Source organism: Schistocerca cancellata, chromosome 2, assembly GCF_023864275.1.
Source record: "Schistocerca cancellata isolate TAMUIC-IGC-003103 chromosome 2, iqSchCanc2.1, whole genome shotgun sequence".
Lineage (NCBI taxonomy): Eukaryota > Metazoa > Arthropoda > Insecta > Orthoptera > Acrididae > Schistocerca > Schistocerca cancellata.
This window is the reverse complement of record NC_064627.1, coordinates 833,280,312-833,304,585: the sequence shown is the minus strand read 5'-3', so window position 1 is coordinate 833,304,585 and position 24,274 is coordinate 833,280,312. Positions and strand designations below refer to the sequence as shown.

Genomic DNA, 24,274 nt, shown 5'->3' with positions numbered 1-24,274 from the left:
GACAGTAGCGGTGTTGTTCTCTCCGTGGAGCAATACAACCCACCTTTTTTTTAAATTAATTGCCTCCATTCTGTAAACAATTTAAGCCATCTTCGATCTTTGGTGCAAGGAAGAACAGACTGTTATAGACCTCCTGTGACACTGCATAGGCATCACCTGATCTGTTGAGACAAAAGCAGAATTTCAAAGCCACATATTGTTCATTGCACATCACCTCCATCGTTGCGATAGGCGGTATTGACCATGTTTCAGCTTGCCTGCCTCTCACAGTTGAAAACCAGGAGTGCCAACAATGGAACTAGTACAGAATGTTTGTTATACACTAAGCAAATAGAATATCATAAGATTAAATTCTAGTGCAAGAAATTATGACCTTAAACAAATATGTCATTCTTTATTGAGCAGCCCTTGTAAAATGTTGTCGTCATCATCTCCCCCCCCCCCCCCCCCCCCCTACGGAAAACTGTAAGTCAAAACTGGCTCTTGTTCCATGATTATGCTAAGAGCCATTAGTGAAATACATGGTATGTGCCACAGGTTGGTAGGGATGTCCAATTTTTTTAAAAAAATATCTCTTTACAAGGGGTGAGACTACTACTACTACAAGTTGTTAATTCTTATGGCCCTTTTCATCAGTTTAAAAACAAAAGATTGCTGTGGCTAAAACTTGAGTGTACATGGGCATAGCATAGCAATGCACGCTCTGCAAAGTTCTCCCATGCTGCCCCAAGGTTGGTAAGCAGCTCTTGTGTTATGATGTTCCTCCTCCAGTGCAGTTGAGAACTGCTGGATGGTTGTTGGTGTGTGTGGACATGCTGCAGTATGGCTGCCCAGTGCATCGCACATCTGTTTGATGGGATTTATGTTGGGAGAATGGGCGGACCAATTCATTCACTGAATATCCTCATGTGCCAAGATCTCCTTCATCTACACTATTTGATACGGCTGCACATTGCCATCCATAAAAATGAAAGCAGGGCCGAATACACCCCTGGAATGACACACACAGGGAAGGAGTACAATGTCATAATAACATTTTTCGGTGAGTGTACCTTGTTCAAAGATTTTGAGGTCAGTAGGCCCATGCAACATTATACCTCCCCTTACCATAACACCTGGACCACCAGAACAATCATGTTCAACAATGTTTTTGGGTGTGTTATGTGTTCCCACTTTTCGCCATATGAGATTACGTCCAGAATCACCAATCAGATGGAAACTACTCTCATCCAAGAATGTCACATGACTCCACTCCTCGTTGGTCCAGGCAGTGCACCATTGTAAACATTGCCGCCAGTGTGCGGGTGTCAACAGACTATGACATATTGGTCGTCAGGCTCTTTGCAGCCACCTTGCCACTGTGGAGCATGAGTTTATGTGCCTTGCAGTCCTGTTAATGTGGTTGCAATTGCACCCACTGTTTGACGAGGGTTCCTTCTTGCTTGTTGCACAATGCAACAGTTATCTGCTATTGTAGTTGTGTGTTATCGGCCACCTACTCTCCGTTGGGAAGCAGTGCCTGTTTTTTCGTGATACTCCCCGTGCAGGTGAAACAAGGCTGTGAGCAATACCCAACTTCTGGGATACACTCATCACACTTTGTCCTTCTCCAGATTCCCAGTGATTCATCCCCGTATGAAGTCATCCTAATATTGTCTACGGGCCATGTTGTAATGAAGAACATCACCATAGTGAACCATAATGCTCGCTGATTTACACACACTGTCTTTTCCTGTTCCTTCAACTGCCTCTTGTTGCAAGGCCAGCCCCATTCCAACCACCGTCACACTCTGTGTGATTTTATTTCATTTTGTCTGATCTCTGTCTGAGTCTTTCTTGTCCCGTGTCGTCTGCTGTCTTTCCTGTTGTTCGTTTTTATTCTCTTTAGGCGGTTTTAATTTTTTGGAAATAGGGACCGATGACCGTCGCAGTCTGGTCCCTTTAATCCCCAAAACCAACCAACCAGCTCCATTGGGTGCTATAGGCATGCTGACCTCCGCCTAGGTGAAGTCCAGCTTTCTGTGCTTAACTAGGAGACCTCTGTCTACTTGCTCCTGCAGTTTTATTAATCTCTGTTGATTCGTTAATATGTTATGTTACTTTATCTATCTCATCCTTAAGTTTTTCAGAGCAGTGTATTAACAACAGAACTGGACCCAATACACTACTGTGAGGAACACCTGTGTTTATTGTCTGACAATTGTTTTATTAAAAATTTATCAACAGGTGTATGAACTATCTTTGCCTTTTGCACCCTGTTTTCCAGATAAGACTGGAACTACTCATCTGCTTATTCCTCTTATACCTAGTGCTTCTAGTGTGTTTAGTAGTTTTGTATGATCAGCAGTGTCAGAAGCCTTGGAGAAGTCTAAGAATATGCCTGTAACACAACCATCCTTGTCAAGAGCTTCAAGTACTGCTTTCATGAACTCTATAATGCCCAATATTATATGTGTCCCACTTTGGGAACCAAGCTGTGCTACGTTAAGAAGGTTGTATTCATTCATGTAACTTATTAGTCTCTCTTTCATGGTTGACTCAAATTTTCAAGAATGGAGACAGTACTGAAACTGGCCTATAGTTTTCAATGCTTTCTTAATTACCTGTCTTCAGTCAGGGCAAAACTTGTGCATTCTTTTGGTACTCTGGGAAAACCTGAACTAAAGGACTAATTTAGTATGTTCTTCAGAACAGAAACAGGAACCTCATCTATGCCTGCTGACTTCTTATTTTTTATTGTTGTATTGGCTTCCTGACTTCAATCTCTGTTGTGGGAAACATCATCATTGTGCTTGCTGTGCAAGTCATTGTGGGTGCTACATGTGTTTTAGGAAGATTTTGCTGCAGCATCAATAAAGGCTGTGGTAATCGTTATATTACAGCAACTCTTGCTTTCTACTGAAGATGCTGCATCCATGATTAGCAAGGCTGTAAGGAAGACACTTCTTGACATGGAAAGGGTGATGGCTGTCAAAGTAGAGGTACTGTCAGTGGTTGGTGTGCTTGATGTGAATGAACGTATTTGTGGAGACATCTAAGAGGTGGATATCAAGATCTAGAAGGTTGACGTATTGAGCTGAGAAGGACCAGGTGAGACGGATTTGGCAGAGGGGTTATGCTTGTGGAGGAAGAAGCAAAGGTTGTCCCTATGATGAATGTAGATCATGAAAGTGAATATGATCAAAGAGTTTTAGGTGTTGGCTGGATAGGAAGGATTCCTCCAGATGGCCCATAAATAAGTTGGTATAGGATGGAGAGTACCCTCGCAGTACAATGAATTTGTTTGTAGGTTTGACCTTTGAAAGTGAAATAATTGTGTGGGCCAGGATGTAGTTGGCTAGGAGGATTGGGAAAGAGGTGGTGACTTTGGTACCAGGAAGATGATGGAAAGTTAGTGATCTGTGGCCCCAAGGCCATGGGCAAGGGAGATGTTGGTGTGGAAGAACATGGCATCCGTAGCGACCCACAAGGAGTAACAGGACAGGAACTGTGGAAATTCAATGAAGGAAGTGACCAGTCTCTTGAATGTAGGATAGGATTTTTTGGGCAATGGTTTCGAATTATTGGTCAGAGTTAGAGATTTGTCCCATGGGAGCATTGTACCCAGCCACAATGGGTCAACCCATAGGGATACCTGTGAAGTTGGGTTTGCGGAGTTTCGGGAGTAGGTAAAAGCCCCGTCAACTCCTCATACCTTCCCGACCATGCTGTGATGACTTACTCCACCTTCTGTGTCTCCAGAAACTTCCTCCACTCTCCATGAAACACACTAATCCTTAACAACAAGTCTTTAACACTGTTGTCAACCTTTCTGCCAAAATTCTGACCTCTGCAGAAGTCTCGATACTTTGTAAAGGCCTCACCTTTAGCGCAAAACCTAAATCCAATCATAGTGGCTGAGGCTGAGGATCTCCTCCAACTTTCTGACACATATGCATGCAAACCTTAACAACCATGGTCCCATCACAAAAATCCAATAAGATTTCCAGCAGCTGCTCAAGGCCCCAGGTCCATTCCAAAACCTAACACCTGAATCCGTCTCCTCTTCATACTAGCAACCTCCCTGGGCTCCTATTTTTTACCTTGACCCCAAACCTAATCCCACAGGTCTGCCAAGTGGTGATCCCATCATGGCTGGGTACAGTGCTTGCACTGAACGAATCTCTGCCTTTGTTGACCAACACCCCCAAACTATAGTCCTTACTCTCCCATCCTACTTTCAAGATGCTGCTCCCCTCCTTTGCACAGACCCCCATCTCACTCCTGTCTTGTGGGTCACAGTGAATGCGACTTTCTTCCACAATAACCTTTCACAACATCCCCCTGATATCAATTCTCTTAGCTAACCACATCCTGACCCGCAAGTGTTTCACTTTTGAAGGCTAAACCTACAAACAGATCTGTGGTACTGCAATGGGTATTCATGTGGTACCATCCTATGGCAACTTATCTGTGGGCCATCTAGAGGAATCGTTGCTATCCAATCAATGGCTAAAACCCCTTGTCTGGTTCAGATTCATTGATGATCTACACTCATGCTCCTTCACCCATAATCATAACACCTATTCCTATCTCATGTGGCCCTTCTTAACTCAACAGCCAACATCCTAGATGTTGATCTCCACCTCTCAGATGGCTCCATAAATGTGTCCGTTCATATTAAGTGCACCAACCACCAACAGTGCTTCCATTATGACAGCCGGCAGCCGTTCCATGGCAAAAAGGCACTTCTATACAGCCTCACCGCCCTTGGATGTTGCATCTGCAGTGGAAATCAGGAGTTGTTGAAATGTACTGACAACTAGATCTTATATTGACAGACAATATCCTATCCAGCTCATCCATAAACATATATCCTGTGCTATCTCCTCCTCTGCCATGAGTAACCTTGTTAACAGCCACTGACCAGCACTCCTCTAATCTCCAGTACTACCCTGGCCTTGAAAAGCTCAAACACATCCTTCACCAGGGCCCAACATGGCATCAGATGAGGAATTTCCTATCCCATACATCCACCCACCACCTCATATCGCTACCCAGTCAAAGACATCTCTGTACAATAAGAGGAAGGGCCATGTGTGGAAACAGCCATGCTGTATCATCTATGCTACACTTACTGTACGACATTATAAGTTGCCATGCCAAGTAGCCAACTATCTACTCACACGAATAGCCACTGTCGAACGTGTGCCAAACTTGCTGTTCACCACAACATTAATAACTTCAACAGCTCCTTCACTACATGGGCCATTTGGATACTCCCTTCCCGCAGAAGTTTCTGTAAATTACACAGGTGGGAATTCTCTCTTCAGCATATCCTGCACTCTCACGATCCCCCTGGCCCAAATCTTCACTAACAAGTTTTTCAATACCTCATCTTGACTTTTCCCTTCTTTCTTGTCACACTACTCCTTTCCCATCCATGCCATGTATTACCTTCTCCCACTTACTCTTCCTTCCCTGTAGGCACTCTCCCTCCCTCCCCTCTCCCCCCTTCTTCCACCCCTCTCCCTTACTCACTCCCCTTTCTGTCTCCCTCTTCACCACCACCTTCTCACCTTTCTCTCCTTTCTTCCCCTCCCTCATTCGCCCCCTCCTCCCTCCCTCTGATGTAAGACCTGCCTCACACTGCCCTGCTATTCCCTCCTTGCTACTTGCCGCTATCCCTAGCTCCTCCCCACCTCTAGCTACCCAGGCATTAGCCTTCAGTAATAAGAACAGAGAGAGCATTTTCAGTGATCAAAAAAATGTAAAATATTTCAAATTCAATTATGTACAATACTTCTGTGATCTCTAACTGCATGTATTATGTCAGCTTTTGTTTACGAGTACTCAGTCAAGTTGAAAACATTGTCATCAGCTCTAGTTGACACTAAGTTAGCTTCACTGAAGAAGCTGTTAGCACTGACTGAGATTATTTGTAACAGCTTCTTCTATCAGTCACCGCACCGTAACTCATCATAAATGAACGAATAATAATGCTTGTCACCACAATCATACAAGTGATGCTACTTGATGTGAAAGTAAGTAATTTATTTCATAATGGTGGAAGAATTTTCAGTTCACACAAAATGCTGCTGATGACAAGTGGAGGGAAACAGTGATACAATTTCTGATTATCATACTCTGTAAAAGTGTCCTGGCTCATATTTGAAATCTCTACACAGTGAAAGCAATAGATTACTCATGATGGGGATCTGTTTCCCAACCAGAGACATTAGCCTCAACAGTCATTTTGGTAGTATTCAAGTAGTGTGTGCTTACAAATGCATATTTCACTTGGCCCTTTGTTTCTTTTCCACAATGTGCAAATATAAAGATACAATGCAGGAATACCTGTCAGTCATTCACCCAATTCGCTTGATACTCCATGTCAGCTTGGAGGAAGACACTGAGAAACCAACTTCATTGCCAAGAAAGGAGTATGACTTTCCCATACTAATCTTGATCTTCATTATTTAGCTTGGGACTGAGTTTGAATTGCTGTCTACAGTGGACTTGCCATATAGCAATGTAAGCCTTCAGGACTTGCCTTTTCATGAAATGAAAAAAATAAAAAGGAGAGGCAGAAAAGGACATGAAAACATTGAATAAAAGAAAATGAAGTGATACACCACTGTCAGTCTCACACAAAAGTAGGAACAACGTGTCAGTGTGATAAAGAAGAAATGAGAGAGTATGAAGTCATAGTAAAAGCTTCTGAAGCTGTTCTTTAGAAAAATTGCTCAAGATTAACATAATGCATGGAATGGCTCAGACCATTACTTGGTCATAAGTTAAGGTAGAAGCAAATGAAAGAAATAAGAAGTTGCTCAGAAGCAAGTGACGTAATATTAACCTAGTGTGAGGAAAATAGGAAAATGCAAATTTCTAAACTTGGAATGAAGAGACAAGCCAATAACTGAAGTCTCTCCTTTTATAATGTAACGTAATATAATATACGAGGGTGGTTTGAAAAGTTCTCGGAATCACCATGAGAGGTCAGCGCTAGTGCGACGAGTTGTTCATATGATATTCATTGGACTGTTGCCTGTAAACATGTGCCACATCAGTGCTCTTGGAAGAGAGCTGTGGCAGTGACGTGGCTCTGTTGTTGTTCCCGTGTAGTGATTTGCGAAGATGAAAAAAAATCGAGATTCGAGCAGTGATTAACTGCTTCGTAAAGAAAGGTAGGAAAGCAAAGGACGTTCATGCTGATTTCCAGAATACACTGGGGAACTCTGTTCCTTCATATTCATCTGGTGCCAAGTGGACAAATGAATTTAAATTTGGTCGGGAGCGCTTAGATGATGATCCGTGCAGTGCTAGGCCAAGATGGGTCAGTACTGCAGAAATCATTGCAAAAGTGCACAAAATGATCATGGAGGATTGGCGATTGAATGTGCATGAAATTGCTCACACTTGCCAAATGTCGTCTGAAAGGGTACATCACATTTTAACTGAAGAGTTGGAAATGAAAAAATTGTATGCAAGATGGGTGCCACGAATCTTGACGTGCGCCTTCACACGTGTCGTCACCATGGCAGAATTACATGAACTAAGGTATGAATTGTTGCCACACTCACCTTATTCACCTGATATGGCTGCATCAGACTTCTATCTCTTCCCAAAACTGAAATTTTTTCCTGGGGCTGAAGATTCACTTCAAACGAAGAATTGATACCCAGAGTTGCCAACTATTTTGCAGGTCTGGAGAAACTCATTTTTGAGATGGGATCAAGGCACTGGAACATTGTTGGACCAAGTGCATTAATCTACAAGGAGACTACATTGAAAAATAAAAAAAAAAATTCAGTGACGTAAGTACTTTTTTGCTATCCCATTCTGAGAACTTCGCAAACCACCCTCGTAATATAATGTAGTATGAAAAAGGCACAGGTCACACCCATCTACAAGAATGGTAACAGAAGTACTCCACAAAACTACCGTCCAATATCCTTGACATTGATTTGTTGTGGAATCTTAGAATGTTTTCTGAGCTCAAACATAATGAGGTATCTTGAACTGAATGACTTCCTCAGTGCCACCCAGCACGTTTTTCGAAAATATCGATCGTGTGAAACCCAACTCACACTTTCCGTACATGACATACTGAAAGCTTTGTATAATGGCAGCCATGTAGATGCAGTGTTTCTTGATTTCCAAGCATTTGACTCAGTTCTACACCTGCGCTTATTATTGAAAGTATGATCATATGAGGTATCAAGTGAAACTTGTGACTGGATGGAAGAGTACACTCTTGGATGGAAAGCCATCGTCAGATGTTGAAGTAACTTAGGGTGTGCTCCAGGGAAGTGTGTTGGGATTCTTGCTGTCCATGTTGTATATTAATGACCTTGCAGACAATATTAATAGTAAAATTAGGCTTTTTGCAAATGATGTAGTTACCTGTAATGAGGTACTAATTAGAGAAACTGCATAAATATTCAGTCAGATCTTCATAAGATTTCAAGATAATGCAGAGATTGGCAGCTTGCTCTAAATGTTCAGAAATGTAAAATTGTACACTTCACAAAATGAAAAAACATAGTATCCTATCACTATAGTATCAGTGAGTCACTGCTGGGATCGGCCAATTCATACAAATACTTGGGTGTAACACTTTGTATGGATATGAAATGGAATGATCACATAGGTTCAGTCATGGATAAAGCAGGTGGTAGACTTCGGTTTATTGGTAGAATACTGGAGATGTGAAATCAGTTTACTAAGGAGATTGCTTACAAATCACTCATGCAACCCCTCCTAGAATACTGCTCAAGTGTGTGGGGCCTGTAATAGATAGGACTGACGGGGGATATTGATCATATACAGAGAAGGGCAGCACGAATGGTCACAGGTTTGTTTAATCAATGGGAGAATGTCACAGAGATAATGAAGGAACTGAAATGGCAGACTCTCGAAGACAGACGTAAACTATCCCAAAAAAGTCTAGTAACTAAGTTTCAAGCACTGGCTTTAAATGATTACTCTAGGGATATACTACAACCCCCTATGTATTGCTCACACAGGGATTGTGAGGATAAGATTATAATAATTACTGCATGCACAGAGGCATTCAAACAATCATTCTTCCCATTCTTCATACGCGAATGGAACAGGAAGAAACCCTAATAACTGGTACAATGGACTGTACCCTGTGCCATGCACCTCACAATGGTTTGCAGAGTATAGATGTAGATGTTGTTAAGTGGGTAGCTCCTAATCATGCTCTTATTGTCTTACTGTTCAGGTTTTTGCTCTTCATGCAATTGTGTTAGCTGGCTGCAGAGCAAAATTTTATTTCTTGATAGTTTTCATTCTCACTTTAATCAGTGATTTTGCAAAATAATTCTTCCTTCACCTAATCTTCCTTCATTACTGTACACTTTCTCCCTGCCCTCCACTCACTATATTTGGAGTGTCTTATTCTTGCAACTGTGTGCTCTTAAGAAGTAGGGTGGTGAAGCGATGTGCAGTGGCAATGAACAGTATACTATATAATGCACCGAGCAGTAGCATCATTGTGGCATGTCTGTCTGTAACATGCTCTTTGGGGTGCACAATAGAATATTTAGGATTGATTTTCATGTAACTTTAGGCATGCTGTGGGCTCTTAGCCACAATAGTTTTCATTGTGGGTGATTCAAAGTAAATATGACAAGGGTTACATTAACAACTGACAGTGGTAATTTCCAACTATACAATTTTTCTTGAAGAGAGTCAGAGGCAGAAGCAATGCTTCACACAGCAGCCTTCTTACATGAGCTCCAGTATAACTGTTAACAGTTACCCTTTTACTGTACACTTTATCTTACTTCACTTTTCTCGTTTTGTTGTCAGACTAATAATCCAAGGGTCCACAGTTAAATCTGTGGTTGTTCTACAATTTTTTTTTTCCCCTGTCATCTATCACTTTTTTCCTCCTTATGCAGTGATTTTTGTATGTGAAAATGGCCTAGCTGCATTGTGATTCAGATTCTGGCTGTATAAGACAGTTTCAAGGTTATAGGAAGGCAGGACTGCGCCTAATAAAGTAATGTTTTGTTCAAACTGACCTTCCAGTTGTTGACACCTTCAGTAGCCCTTGCCCAGAGCTCCAAATGGGGGAATATGTTACTGCAGGAGGATGTCATCATCAAGAGAAACAAAACTGGCATTCTACGGCTCGGAGCGTAATCAGATGGGTTAGAAAATTTAAAAAGGGAAATTGATAGGTTGAAATTAAACATTAAGGGAGTTAGCGAAGTTCAGTGTCAGGAGGAACAGAACTGCCAGACAGGTGAGTACATAATTATAAATACAAAATTAAGTAGGGGTAATGCAGTAGTAGGTCTAGTGATGAATAAGAAAGTACGAATGATGGTAAGCTACTATGAACTGCATAGTGAACCCATTATCGTAGCCAAGTTAGACACGAAACCAACATCCACCATGGTAGTACGAGTTTGTGTGTCAACTAGCTGTGCAGATGATGAAGAGGTTGAAGAAATGTGTGATGAGATGAAAGAAATTATTCACATATTTAAGAGAGATGAAAATTTAATTGTGATTGGAGACTTAAGTTGAAAAGGAGGAAAAGGAAGATAAGCAAAATAATAGGTTTGTATGGAGTGGGGAGAAAGGAATGAACGAGGCAATTGCCTGCTGCAGAATTTTGCACATGTTAGTTCATCATGGCAAACATTTGCTTTAAGAAGGTTGTAATGTAGAAGATACCTGGAGATACCAGAATGTTTCATTTTGATTATATAATGGTAAAATAGAATTTTGGAACCAGGTTCTAAACTGTAAGATATTTCCGGCGACAGGTGTGGAGTCTCACCACAATTTATTGGTTATGAATTGTAAATTAAAACTGAAGAAACTGTGTGATGTTCTCTGTATTTTCCTTGCTGTACTAAGTTTTGTAACCCTATCGTCTAAAACCTGTCATTTCCTTTGCTTGAACATCAGTTTTGTTCTACATCTTAGTTATTTCTCCTTACAGTTACCTCCTTGTATTTTCATCTGCTGAAAGCAGTTAAACTTTAATTCTTACAGTTTACTTTCGTGGTATTAAAATTTTTGTAAATATGCTACACTTCCTTTTAATTTTGTGAGTATGCTTTTTTATGTACACTTTTCTGCAAGGGGATTTTAGTAAGTAATGCAACACATTTTTTTCTGAGAACAGGTTAGCTTGATTCAAGATTCCAATGTTGTTGTTGTTGTGGTCTTCAATCTGAAGACTGGTTTGAGTCAGCTCTCCATGCAACTGTATCCTGTGCAAGCCTCTTCATTTCCGAGTAACTACTGCAACCTACATCCTTCCGAACTTGCTTACTGTATTCATATCTTGGTCTCCCTCTGCAGTTTTTACCCCCCACACTTCCCTTTGAAACTGAATTGATGGTCTCTTGATGTCTCAGATTGAGTCCTACCAACCAATTCCATCTTCTAGTTTGGTTGTGCCACAAATTTCTTTTCTCCCCAATTCTGTTCATTAGTTACATGATCAACCCATCGAATCTTCAGCATTCTTCTGTAACACCTTATTTCAAAAGCTTCTATTCTCTTCTTGACTAAACCATTTATCATTCATGTTTCAGTTCCATACATAGCTACACTCCATACAAATACTTCCAGGAAAGACATCCTGACATTTAAATCCAGCAAATTTCTCTTCCTCAGACACGCTTTTCTTGCCATTGCCAGTCTATATTCTATACCCTCTCTACTTCAACCATCGTCAGTTATTTTGTTGCCCAAGTAGCAAAACTCTACTTTAAGTGTGTCTTTGCCTAAGCTAATCCTCTCAACATCACCAGATTTAATTAGACTACATTCCATTACCTTTGTTTTGTTTTTGTTAATGCTCATCTTATATCCTCCTTTCAAGACACTGTCCATTCCATTCAACTGATCTTCCAAGTTCTTCATTTTCTGTGGCAGAATTACAATGTCATCGGCAAATTTCAGAGTTTTTATTTCTTCTTCCTGGACCTGAATTCCTGCTCCAAATTTTCCTTTTGTTTCTTTTACTGCTTGCTCAATATACAGATTGAAAAACATCGCAATGAGCTATAACCCAGTGTCACTCCCCTCTCAACCACTGCCTGCCTTTTATGCCTCTCGACTCCTATAACTGCCATCTGGATTCTGTACAAATTGTAAATAGCCTTTCACTCCCTGTATTTTACCCTCGGCACTTTTAGAATTTGAAAGAGAGTATTCCAAGCAACATTGTGAAAAGCTTCCTCTAAGTCTGCAAATGCTATAACACAGCTTTGCCTTTCCTTGACCTATCTTCTATGAGAATGTTGTAGGGACAGTATTGCCTCATGTGTTCCTACATTTCTTCAGAATCCAAATTGATCTTCCCCAAGATCGGCATCTACCAGTATTTCCATTTGTTTGTAAAAATATTCGTGTTAGTGTTTTGCAGTTATGACTTAGTTTAATAGTTTGGTAATTTTCACACCTGTCAGTAACTGCTTTCTTTGGAATTTAAATTATTACATACTGCTTGAAGTCTGTGAGAATTTCGCTTGTCTCATACATCTTGCACACCAGATGGAACAGTTTTGTCATGGGTGGCTCTCCTAAGGCTATCAGCAGTTATAACGGAATGTTGTCTACTCCAGTGGCCATGTTTCATCGTAAATCTTTCAAAGCTGTGTCAAATTCTTCACACAGTATCGGATCTCCCATCTCATCTTCATCTATGTCCACTTCAGTTTCTGTAATATTGATTTCAAGTTCATCTCCCTTGTATAGACTCTCTACATATTCCTTCCACCTTCCAGCTTTTCCTTCTCTGTCTAGGACTGGTTTTCCATCTAAGCTCTTGGTATTCATACAGCTGCTTCTCTTTTCTCTAAAGGCCTCTTTAATTTTCTTGTAGGCAACGTCTATATTTCCCCTATCGATATATGCTTCTAAATCCTTACATTTGTCTCCTATGCATTCCTGCTTAGCCATTTTTCAATTCCTGTCAGTCTCATTTTTAGACAGTTGTACAGGATGTTCAAAAAGTCTCTCTGCAGTGCCATATGACTGTTAGCCGCGCGTGCCATATGCCGCAGTGAATATAGCGAAATGAAACTCAGTGAAATACAAGTTATTAATTTATTGAATATTCATTTTTACTTACAAATTTTCACATTATATGTTGAAAGTGCCCCCCCCCCCCCTTTCCCTGTTGTTGAATACACAATTCAATTCATCTAATCATGTTTCCAAACACAAGCTGTAACATTTCTTCCGTAACAGAAGCAGTGAAAGTGGATATTGCAGTTTTCAATTCATCAATGGATTTTGGATGGTTTTTAAGGACAGTTGCTTTCACTGCACCCCAGAAGAAAAAGTCAGGTGGTGTTAGGTCAGGCGATCGTGGAGGCCAAAGTCCCTGTGAAATTATGCAGTCACCAGAACATCAGCAAGCAGTGACACTGAAGCACGAGCTGTATGTGCGGTTGCACCATCTTGTTGAAAATAACCGTTCAGTATTTCACTTAACACAAGTTATCCTATGAAAGGGTATAGAATATCACTGTAGTATCGTTGTGCATTTAGTGTTTCGTTGAAAAATATGGGGCCCACAATCTGACGTCTAGAAATTGCAATCCAAACTCCTATTTTCACAGAATGAAGTGGTTCCTCATGAATACACAATGGATTTGTAGTACTCCACATAAGAGAATTTTGTGAGTTCATGTACCCAGATAAATGAAACCACACCTCATCATTGAAAAATGTTTCTTTAAGAATATCACTTCCATTTTGTTGAACAAAATTTTTGATCCATTGACAATAATGCAGTCTCTTGCCGTGATCAGTATTTTTCAGTTCTTGCGTGACTGTCATTTTGTATGGGAAAAGTTCTAATTTTTTGCATACACTTGTGTGGGCCATTCCAACACTAATATCGATTTCCTGGGCGAGTCTTCTTACTGACTTGTTCAGACTCATGGACATCTTATCAGAAATATCGAGTAGTTTATCTTCAGACAAAACGCTAGGACGACCACTTCTCGGTGCATCTGTCAATGAACCCGTACTTCAAAATTTATTAATCAAATCTCGCACAGTATCACGATGTGGGAGTGTTGTCTCCACTAGCTTTGAACACTTATTCAACTAAAAACACACATTCTTCAATGCTTAGCATTTTAACAGTGAAAAAAAAAAAACGAAACAAGCGAACAAAGGAACTCAACTTAAACGTTCACGTCAACATGTAACGACACACGATACTACTGACGCTGGCTGAGATAAATGAAACAGTGGAATGTTGGGAGAGTCCACTTGAAGGGAAGTAACCCAGGCAGGTGAACAATCATATGACACACGCGGCTAACAATCCTCACTGTAGAGAGACTTTTTGAACACCCTGTATTTCCTTTCGCCTGCTACATTTGCTGGATTTTTATATTTTCTCCTTTCATCAGTTAAATTCAATATCTCTTGTGTTACCCAAGGATTTCTACTAGCCCTCATCTTTTTACCTACTTGATCCTCTGCTACCTTCACTATTTCATCTCTCAAAGCTACCCATTTTTCTTCACTGTGTTCGTTTCCCCTTTTCTTGTCAGTCATTCCCTAATGCTCACTCTGAGACACTATACAACCTGTGGTTCTCTCAGTTTATCCAGGTCCCATTTTCTTAAATTCCTATCTTTTTGTAGTTTCTTCAGAGCCTACGTCTGCTCCTGGAAGTGTCTTACAATTTAATATCTGGTTCCGAAATCTCTATCTTACCATTATACCATTCCGGTGCATCATATTATTCCCCAATCTTTTGGCTACAAAACACTGTCTTTAAACATAATCTCTGTTCAGTGCAATGGCCTTATACCACCTTACTGGGAAGGCCTGTATGCCCATATGGTACCACTGTACAGGTTGTTGTTGAAGCCAATGTCTTGTTGCATCAGTAACCTTCCCATTATCCATGAAATGCTTCCTGCAGAGTGCATACTTTATTGTGCCAAACCAGATGGAAGCCGGAAGGTGTGAGACGATAGTCACAGGTGATGAAACATGGGCTCATCACTTCGAACAAAACCAAAACTGCGATCCATGGAGTGGCGCCACACCACCTCTACTCTGAGGAAAAAGTTCAGAGCCACACCCTCAGCCAGTAAAGTCATGGCAATGGTCTCCAGAAACTCTGAAGGGGTTATTCTGTTTGATGTTCTCTCTCATGGTGAAAGGATCAGCTCTTTAATTGTATTGCACTACCTTCAGGAAATTGAAGAAAGTGCTTCAGTATGTTAGTAACCACAAAAATATAAACAAACTTCTTCTCTGGACAACACAAGACCTCGCACAAGTCTGAAATCTGAGAGGAACTCAAAAAACTTTATTGGACTCCATGTCGGTGCACACTTACCGGATGGAATGAAAAGGAAAGACTGACTGTTTGGCCCCATCTCGTCTGGGAAGTCTGCCTTGACCCGGGAGTCTGGGTGACTTTTCCAAACTCTACCCCTTTTCCTGAACCTCTCCAGTTCCTTTCCCCTCACCCCTCTTCCTTCCCCTTCAGTCCATCTGCCAGAAGAAGGCAGGGGTTGAACCTAGAATCTTCCACGATGCCCCACAATAAATCTCGCATTTTTACAACCAAAATCGGCCGAGGGAAGGAAAAAAAAAAGTGTTGCACTACTTATTGAACACCCTTCATATTACGGAGATTTTCAAGTTGTTTTTCATTGTTTTATGAAGTCAGTATTATAAAAAAAATAATTAATTCTTCTGTCTTACTTTCAGGAACTCACTGATGTTGACATCCTTAATGAGAGTGAGGAAGGAGCCGAGGCTTTAATAGATGCATTGTTGAATCAACAAATTTGTGCCCTTCTTGTTCAAAATTTGGAACGTTTGGATGAATCTGTTAAAGAAGAGGCAGATGGCGTGCACAATACTTTAGGTAGAAGCACTGACTTTTTGAACCTGTGCACCCTTCAGTCTTACTGTAGCTCTTGAAAATATTTTGCTGTGAATTTTTAAAAAAATTAGGAAAAGATTTTAGATTCCTGCTGTTTTATACCTCAAAATTCATCATTGTTACAACCTAATATGGGTATCAGGATAGATAACTAGCTACAAAATAGATTATGATGATTGGACAGATGCTTAGAAAATATTACAAAGTTTCATCTTTTCTGTGTGCCTAACCACATCTCAGTGCAGTTACCAGTAATACGTCCTCGTATATGTATTACATTCCATCTTGAATTCTCCATCTTCTTTATAATCTTTTGATCTGCGATTTAAGTTATAAATGTCAGTCCATTTACCAAATCTGTTGTTTTTAGAAAGTACAAAACAGCTGTTATAATTTTTGTCTGATAAGTTACTAAGAAGCTGCATTTCACTGTCCCTTATTGAAAAGAACGTATTTACTTAATGTTTTATTGTAAAACATGTTCCATAGATCCATTTTTGTGTGGTAATGCGTGAGCATGGAACAAGTCAAAATATTTAATCCTTTATTATGTTAGTAGCATTAAGGACCACAAAAACAGATTTAGAATGCAAATTAGCAAACAATAATGAAAAAGTTCTAACAATACTCACAAACAGAGGTTAAGATACAATTTTCAGATATTATTGAAGCAGCTATTTATAAACTAAAAAACACTATCTGCTGGATGTGCAGAACACAAATTAATGTAATTAAAGCAGCAATATACATTAAAGCAGGTCGCGTCGTTCGAGGCGGAGGGCCAATGTGGATACTGGCTGCCTGGCCTCACCTGTTCTTCCTGTGAATGGACAGATGGCCGCTCCTTCATTCAGCAGGCACCCGGTGGGGGATTTACTGGTTATTCAGAGCTTAAGTGTTAGATGCATTATGGAGCCCCTTAGTCAGATAGCGTTTAGTCTGCAAAGAAAGCCAATGTTCACTCGGTATGTCTGCCAGTGGGGCCTCATCCAAGCTGCGGAGGCAGCTTTGCTGATGGCTACTGAGCGTGCAGGCTGCAGTCGTCTGCAAGTTGTGGCTCATGTCAGCACCAACAACGCCTGTCGCTTGGGTTCTGAGGCGATCATCAGTTCGTACAGGCAGCTGGTGGAGGTGGTGAGGACTGCTGGCCTCGCATTTCCAGAGTTGATCGGCGTCCTTTGGTTTGGAGCGGAGTGAAGGGTCTCAACCAAAGGCTTCGTCAACTCTGTCATGGTCTTGGCTGCAGATTTCTGGACTTGTGTTATTGTGTGGGGATTTGTAGGACTCCTCCTGACAGGTTAGGGGTGCACTACACAAAGAAAGCAGCTACTCTGGTAGCAGAGTACTTGTGGAGTACACATGAGGGTTGTTTGAGGTGCTCTGATGAACACTCGCAAGTTGATTACAGCCTTCAGAATAAATACACTTTGACTGTCAAAATTCTATCAGTAAACTGTTGAAGTATTCGAAATAAAGTTCCCAAATATACTGCCCTCCAGGAAAATCCTCAGGCTCAAATTATTCTTGGGACCAAAAGCTGACTGAAACTCAAAGTGGAAAGCTCTGAGATATTTAGCGAGTTGTGGAACGTATATTGGAAAGACAGATTAGAGGCCACAGAAGGGAGAGTTTTCATTGCAGTTAAGAAGAAAAATTGTCTCTATTGAGGTCGAAGTTGAGTGTGATAGTGAAGTCTTCTGGTCGCATACACATGTAGGTGAAACTAAGTTAATTGTTGGATGTTTTTACTGGCCACATGATTCTGCTGTGGTAGTTCTAGAGTCATTCAAAGAAAGTCTTTGGTCAATAGCATGTAAATACTCAGATCATGTGGCACTACTTGGGTAACTTGGCAGCCCACGCTCAATGGAAATAGCTTAGACCTTGTAGCTACAAATAGGCTGGACCTTATTAACAATGTCAGTATAGAAATGGGGATTAGCGATCATGATGTCATTGTAGCAACTATGATCATGAAAGTTCATAAATCAGTCAAGAAGGCTAGGAGAGTGTTTCTTCCAGATAAGCAGTTATTAACATCTTATTGTAGGCAGTGAATTGGCGTCAAAATGGTTCAAACGGCTCTGAGCACTATGCGACTTAACTTCTGAGGTCATCAGTCGCCTAGAACTTAGAACTAATTAAACCTAACTAACCTAAGGACAACACACACATCCATGCCCAAGGCAGGATTCGAACCTGCGACCTTAGCGGTCACTCGGCCCCAGACTGTAGCGCCCAGAACCGCACGGCCACTCCGGCCGGTGAATTGGCATCACTTAGTACCAGCAAGATGAACATAGAGGAAGTATGGGCAAAGTTTCAGCAGATTGTAGATCATGGTCTGGAGAATTACATGCGTAGTAAGTGAATAAGGGATGGAAAAGACCCACCATGGTACAGTAACGAAATTCATAAGATGCTGAGGAAGCACAGGCTGTTGCACTCTAGGTTCAGGAGCTGACACACATACAAACGACAACAAGCAAAGGTTAGTAGAGATTCGTGTGTGTTTGAAAAGATATATGTGCGAAGCATACAACACCTACCACCATCACAACTTAACAAAAGATCTGGCAGAGAACTTGAGAAATTTCTGTTCATATGCAAAATCGCTAAGTTCGTCTAAGGCTTGCATTCAGTCCCTTGTTGATGAGTCTGGTGTGGTACTTGAAGATGGGAAAACTAAAGTTGAAGTTGTAAATTTCATCTTCAAGAAATCATTGACGCAGGAGATCCATACAAACATACCATAATTTGACCATCATTTTATCTGGAATCTCTCGCCCAGCACAAAGTCCCAAGTGACTGGAAAAAAGTGCTGGTGACTCCAGTATATAAGAAAGGTAAAAGAATGGACCGACAAAATTACAGACCAATATCCCTAACTTTTGTTTGCTGCAGAATCCTTGAACACATTCTCATTTCGAATATAATAAACTTCCCTAAGGCTGAGCAGCTTATGTCCATGAATCATCATGGTTTTAGAAAGCATCGCTTGTGCGAAACTCAGATTTCCCTTTTCTCACATGATGTACTTAGAACTATGGATGAAGGGCAGATTCCAATTTCTTGATTTCCGGAAAGCATTTGATGTGGTGCCCCATTGCAGGCTGTTAATGAAGTTATGAGCATATGGAATAAGTTCACAGATATGTGAATAGCTCGAAGACTTCTTACATAATAGAACCGAATTTGTTGTCCTTGATGGTGAGTGTTCATCAGAGACAAGGGTATTGTCAGGAGTGCCCTAGGGAAGTGTGATAGGACCACTGTTATTTTCTATATACATAAATGACTTGGCGGACAAGGTGGGTAGCAGTGTATGGTTGTGTGGTGATGATGCTGTGGTGAATGTTAAGATATCAAAGTTGAGTGACTGTAGGAAGATACAAGATGACTTAGACAAAATTTCCAGTTGGTATGATGAATGGTAGCTAACCCTAAATGTGGAAAAATGTAAGTTAACAGGTATGAGTAGGAAGAACAAACCTGTAATGTTCAGATACGGTGTTACTAGTGTTCAGATTGACACAGGCAAGTTGTTTAAATATCTGGGCATAACATTGCAAAGTGATACGAGGTGAAATGAGCATGTGAAAAATGCTGTAGGTAAGGCAAATGGTCTACTTTAATGTATTGGGAGAATTTTAGGAAAGAATGGTTCACCTGTAAGGGAGACTGCGTATAAGATGCTGGTCAAACCAATTCTTGAGTGCTGCTCGAGTGTTTGGGATCCGTACCAGGTCGTGCGTGCGTGCGTGCGTGCGTGTGTACTCCTGGCAAAGGCCTTATTGGCCGAAAGCTTTAATTGTGTGAATCTTTTTGTTGTGCCTATCGCGACTCAGCATCTCCGCTATATGGTGAGTAGCAACTTTCCTTCTCTGGTATTGTTACAGTCCATCCTGGATTTTCCATTGTTTAAATTATGTAGTAGATGTTTTGAACTGTGGTTGCGTCAAATACTGCTAGAGGTTGGGCCTGAACTACCTTGTCAGAAATACTCTGCAAACCTCAACAAGTACTTGTGTAGTAGCCACTTCCAAATGCTTTGTATTATGCAATGGTCATTGTTTTCTTTTCTTATTTTTAAATGAGTGAAGTGAATAATCTTGGCCCATTATGGGTCTCAATTACAACCCTCACAACACTAGAGGGGATTGGTGATCTCTGTGATAGTGTGACAGTTCTGCTTTTGTGGAGCAAGTGTGTAGGCTGCTGCACTGCAAGAGGGAGGCAGGGCTTGGCTTCTCATACCGCGTCTCGCCCCTATGGCAGTCATAATTCTGGTTTGTTTATGCTCTTGGCTGGGTGCCATTAATATATAGTGCCCGCACTCTGCGCTGTAGCGATTGGGAAACTAAATCTCTTGTATTTCATCTGTGCAGAAAGTCTTCCCCTAGCATTTGAATAGAGTTACTTTATGTTCAAGTTCTACACTAAGTGTCTTGTCAGTTCTGTCTGTAGCATTGTCTAGTGTGGGTTGCATGGCTATGAATGGCCATGAAAAGTGTAAATCATTATTCTGCAGATTTTGTTATCCTAAAATTGGGCAGGGAAAAAAGCAAATAGTACCAGCAGACACTTTAAATCAGAGATGCATTCAGTTCACTGGTGGAAAAATGTTGCTGATTTGCAGCAGAACAATCATTTGTTGAAAGATTAAATACAGCCAGATGAAGGAAACAAAGGCTATTTCAGAAAAAAGAAACTATTGACGTTTTTGCAAAAGCAAACATTCCCGTCAAAAAGTTCCCAGTCACCACTTCTTTTAACAGCCAGTTTCAAAGAACTAAGACTTTGTTTGTTTTAAATTTGTGCATCTAATCATTAACAAACAGAAAACAGATATGGTTTTTGACAAAAATAGATGTGAATTTTGCAAAAAAAAAAAGATATACAACATTTTCCAGTAGCTAACATAATTGAATGGATGTAGTAAAAAGTAGCCAGATTTTTAGACATTGGTATCTACGATTTTGGTGATTATCTGGGTGGGAAATGTTGGTGTGCTAAGCCTTTTTGTGATTTAGTGGATGTGATTTTCCCAGTAAAGCTTGCTATCTATAGGGATGCCTAAGAATTTCAAACAATGCACCCTCTGCATTCGCTGGCTGTCATGTGCAATGTTTATCTTCTGTGGGCTTTTGTGATCATAATGGAAATGAATATGTTTGGTTTTGCTGCGGTTTATTGATAGAGAGAGATTGTGAACCAGTAGAGAACATTTTCGGGCAGTTAGTTGGAATTTAACTCCAGGTCTGTGGATGTTTTACTATCTTAGCACAATTGTTTTGTCACCTGCAAACATTGTAAAGTTGCTTGCTTGTTGGAGGATAGAGCTAGGTCATTAATATTTATGAGAAAAAGCAGGAGACCAAAGGCAGAAACTTATGGGGCTCCATAGTGTACTGTTCCCCAGTCGGACCCTACCCCTCGTGTGGCATTAACCATCTGACACTATATTCTGTTGTCTGCCAGGTAAGATTTGAGCCAGTTGCCCATTTATCCTCAGATTCCACAGTGGCATGGTTTCTCTACAAGTATACTCTAATCGGCACAGTTGAAGGCCTTGACAGATTGCAAAATATGCCAACAGGCGATGTTGTGTTGTGAAGGCATTCGAAAATGTTACTGGCCAATGAAAATATTGTTTCGGTTGTGGAGATACTTTCTCTGAATCCAAACTTGTTTTTACTAATTACTGCAAAGTTGTTTATGTGGTTGACTATCCTGGGAGATATTAATTTCTTGAGGATTGTAGAAAATGCTGTAGGATCTGAGATGTCATCTTATTTGTAGAGGAGCTTTACAGTAGCATACTTCCTCCTGTCAGGGAAGATGCTTTTTTTGAGAGAGGTATTGAATATATGAGCTAGCACTTAAATGAACTGATTACACCAGGCTTTTACCAGTTTGCTAGAAATGTTGTTGCCACCAGTTGAATTTTTACTTTTTAAAGAAATTATAGTTTTTCTTACTTTCTGTGCTGTTTAGGCTGCCCTAAAGAATTTGGGATATTATTTTTATTTGTGTCCTGTTTTCTCAGCAATACTTAAAAAATGATCATTAAAATTTTTTTCCGTGAGCTCTTGATTTTGTACCCATCTACCTTCATAGTTGAGAACATTGTTTTGGATCCTATGGGGATAATATGCACCAGTCTCACTCCCTTTCAGTTCCCATAAAGTTTTGTTTTTGTAAATAGATGTATTAATTTGGGAAAAACTTTGTGACTTCTGAATAACTTAGCATTTTACAATTTTTTTAAAGGTATTTAACTTTTTTAGGGTTGACTGAATTTTTTGAGGTGATGTCTAGCTCTCATTTCCGTTTCCCTGAAGTCTTAATATCAGTGGTTATCCAGATCTTCAAATATCAGTGCCTCTTCATTACTGGATAGACTGCACTTGGTACTGGCATTATCTAAATTATACACAGGTCTCCAGTCTATGCCTGGAGATGTGATTTAAAAGTCTGGATAGTTTCATCATTAATTATTCTAGCTGTTTTCCAGTGGGAGCCACATTGATTCTCATATATACTTGTACTGTTAGTAACAAGTCTTTCTTCGTCATAGAGAGACCATCCAGGACTTGGCTGGTAGTTGTATCATCTGCTTTGGTCTTGTCTACAAGTATATTATCAATTAGTGTGCTTGTACATGAAGTTATTCTAGTAGAAAAACTAACTACAGAAGCAAAATTATATGTGGACTTCAAATTTTCTAGGTCTGATCTGTCTCTGGAATTTCTTATAAAGTTTACATTGAAGTCCCCAAGCTCTATCACATTTCTTCTGTGTTTGAAGATGTGTATTAGGAGTGAGCCATGGCGGCTTCATTTCATCTTTTCTTCACCCTCCATTTGCTGGCGTCCTGTTAGGTGGCAGTATTAACCATAACATAGAATGAGCAACAGAACTGTTGTTATTATTATTATTATTATTATTATTTTATTTTTTTACAGATAATTGGATTAAGCCGCTGATCAAAGGCCCAAGCCACAAGCAAGAAATCAGTTAAAAAAATTGCAAGATAATAAAGTAAGAAATTTCTTAATTAAAGCAATTTGGCCTTGGAACAATTAAAAGAATTACTCTCCCAAAATTTTGATAACGAATCCCACCTACGTCTCTTAAAAGACTTTAAAAAAAAATTAATTTCAGTATTAATCAGACTAGCCTTTGAAGGGAACATCTGTGTCTGCAATTACTAGTTACCAAATCACAAGCAAACATTCAATTTCCAGAACAGACCAACCATGAAAGTTAAGTGCCAACAGTTATGATCTATAAGATTTTCTTTTACATACTTGGAATGAATACAACATGGAAATAATGGCAAAATAATTATAAAAAATCTCAAATACTGACCGCTAGAGCAAGTAAGGCCAGAGTTCCCAAATATTAGCATAATAAGTACAGATGGAAATAATCTGCTGTAGAAAATCTGAAGGTTAATAATAAACTGAATATTATAACCCATTTCAGGAGACACACAAAATATTTGGTGGATAATATTTACATAAGAGCTTGTAAATAAGGGTATAAACTAAACAAACCTAACTTAAGAATATGGTGCTAGTGTGAACAGCCCCACTAAGGTAATGTTGGGCAGCCACAAACACCCCTGAAAAACACCATGCTGGTGCTTAAAAGAAGCAGATCCCTGCAGCCAAGTGCTGCCCCATACAGCCGACTCGCTACTCATATAATTAATAGCTGTTAATAATCACCACTCAGATGAAACATGAGCTAAAAGATACAAGTTAAGAAAATGTAATTCACCCATGCCTTAATGACTTAATGACATAAAACCTTCAAATCTACCAGAATAATCAAAGAGTAACGTTACCCAAAATTCCATACAGCAAACAGCACTCAATAACATAAAATGGGAAAACAATGGCATAATAAACATCACCCGCAAAACGACTTGACAGAATAGGGTGAAATCATTAATCTCAGAAACTTACTTCAAATAGGAAAACAGTCAATAGGTCACCTAGGCTACATAGCCAGAGAGTTGTTTGTGCCAAACTGAAATTTTTATGAGAAACAGAAACTTACCTCTTTGAGATGATACTTAATTGCTAGCATTTACAAGTAAGGCTCTCTTCCATGGCACTTATATTTCAGAATGATCTAAAACACATTTTGAATGACGTACATTAATTCGACAAATTTCCTTAAAATAATTAAAAGATTAAATAATAAATCCAAGAAAATATCTCAAGGTGTTAAAAACAGCCACTTTATAAACCAGTTTTACCACAGAGCTTTTTTAACAGCACTAAATCCCCAATTTCATTAATTACTAGGTTAACAACAAATGGCCTGATGGCTTACAGTAAAATAACATTG

The 24,274-nt window shown here is 40.0% G+C and overlaps 1 protein-coding gene across 1 annotated transcript in view; it reads left to right on the top strand.

Moving 5' to 3' along the window:
• The window catches only part of LOC126162733 (beta-catenin-like protein 1), a 97,517-nt gene that overhangs the window by 36,593 nt on the left and 36,650 nt on the right, over nucleotides 1-24,274 (top strand). The window contains exon 5 of the mRNA XM_049919397.1: nucleotides 15,733-15,892. Within this exon, the coding sequence (XP_049775354.1) occupies nucleotides 15,733-15,892 (160 nt within the window). The remainder of the gene's footprint in view (nucleotides 1-15,732; nucleotides 15,893-24,274) is intronic.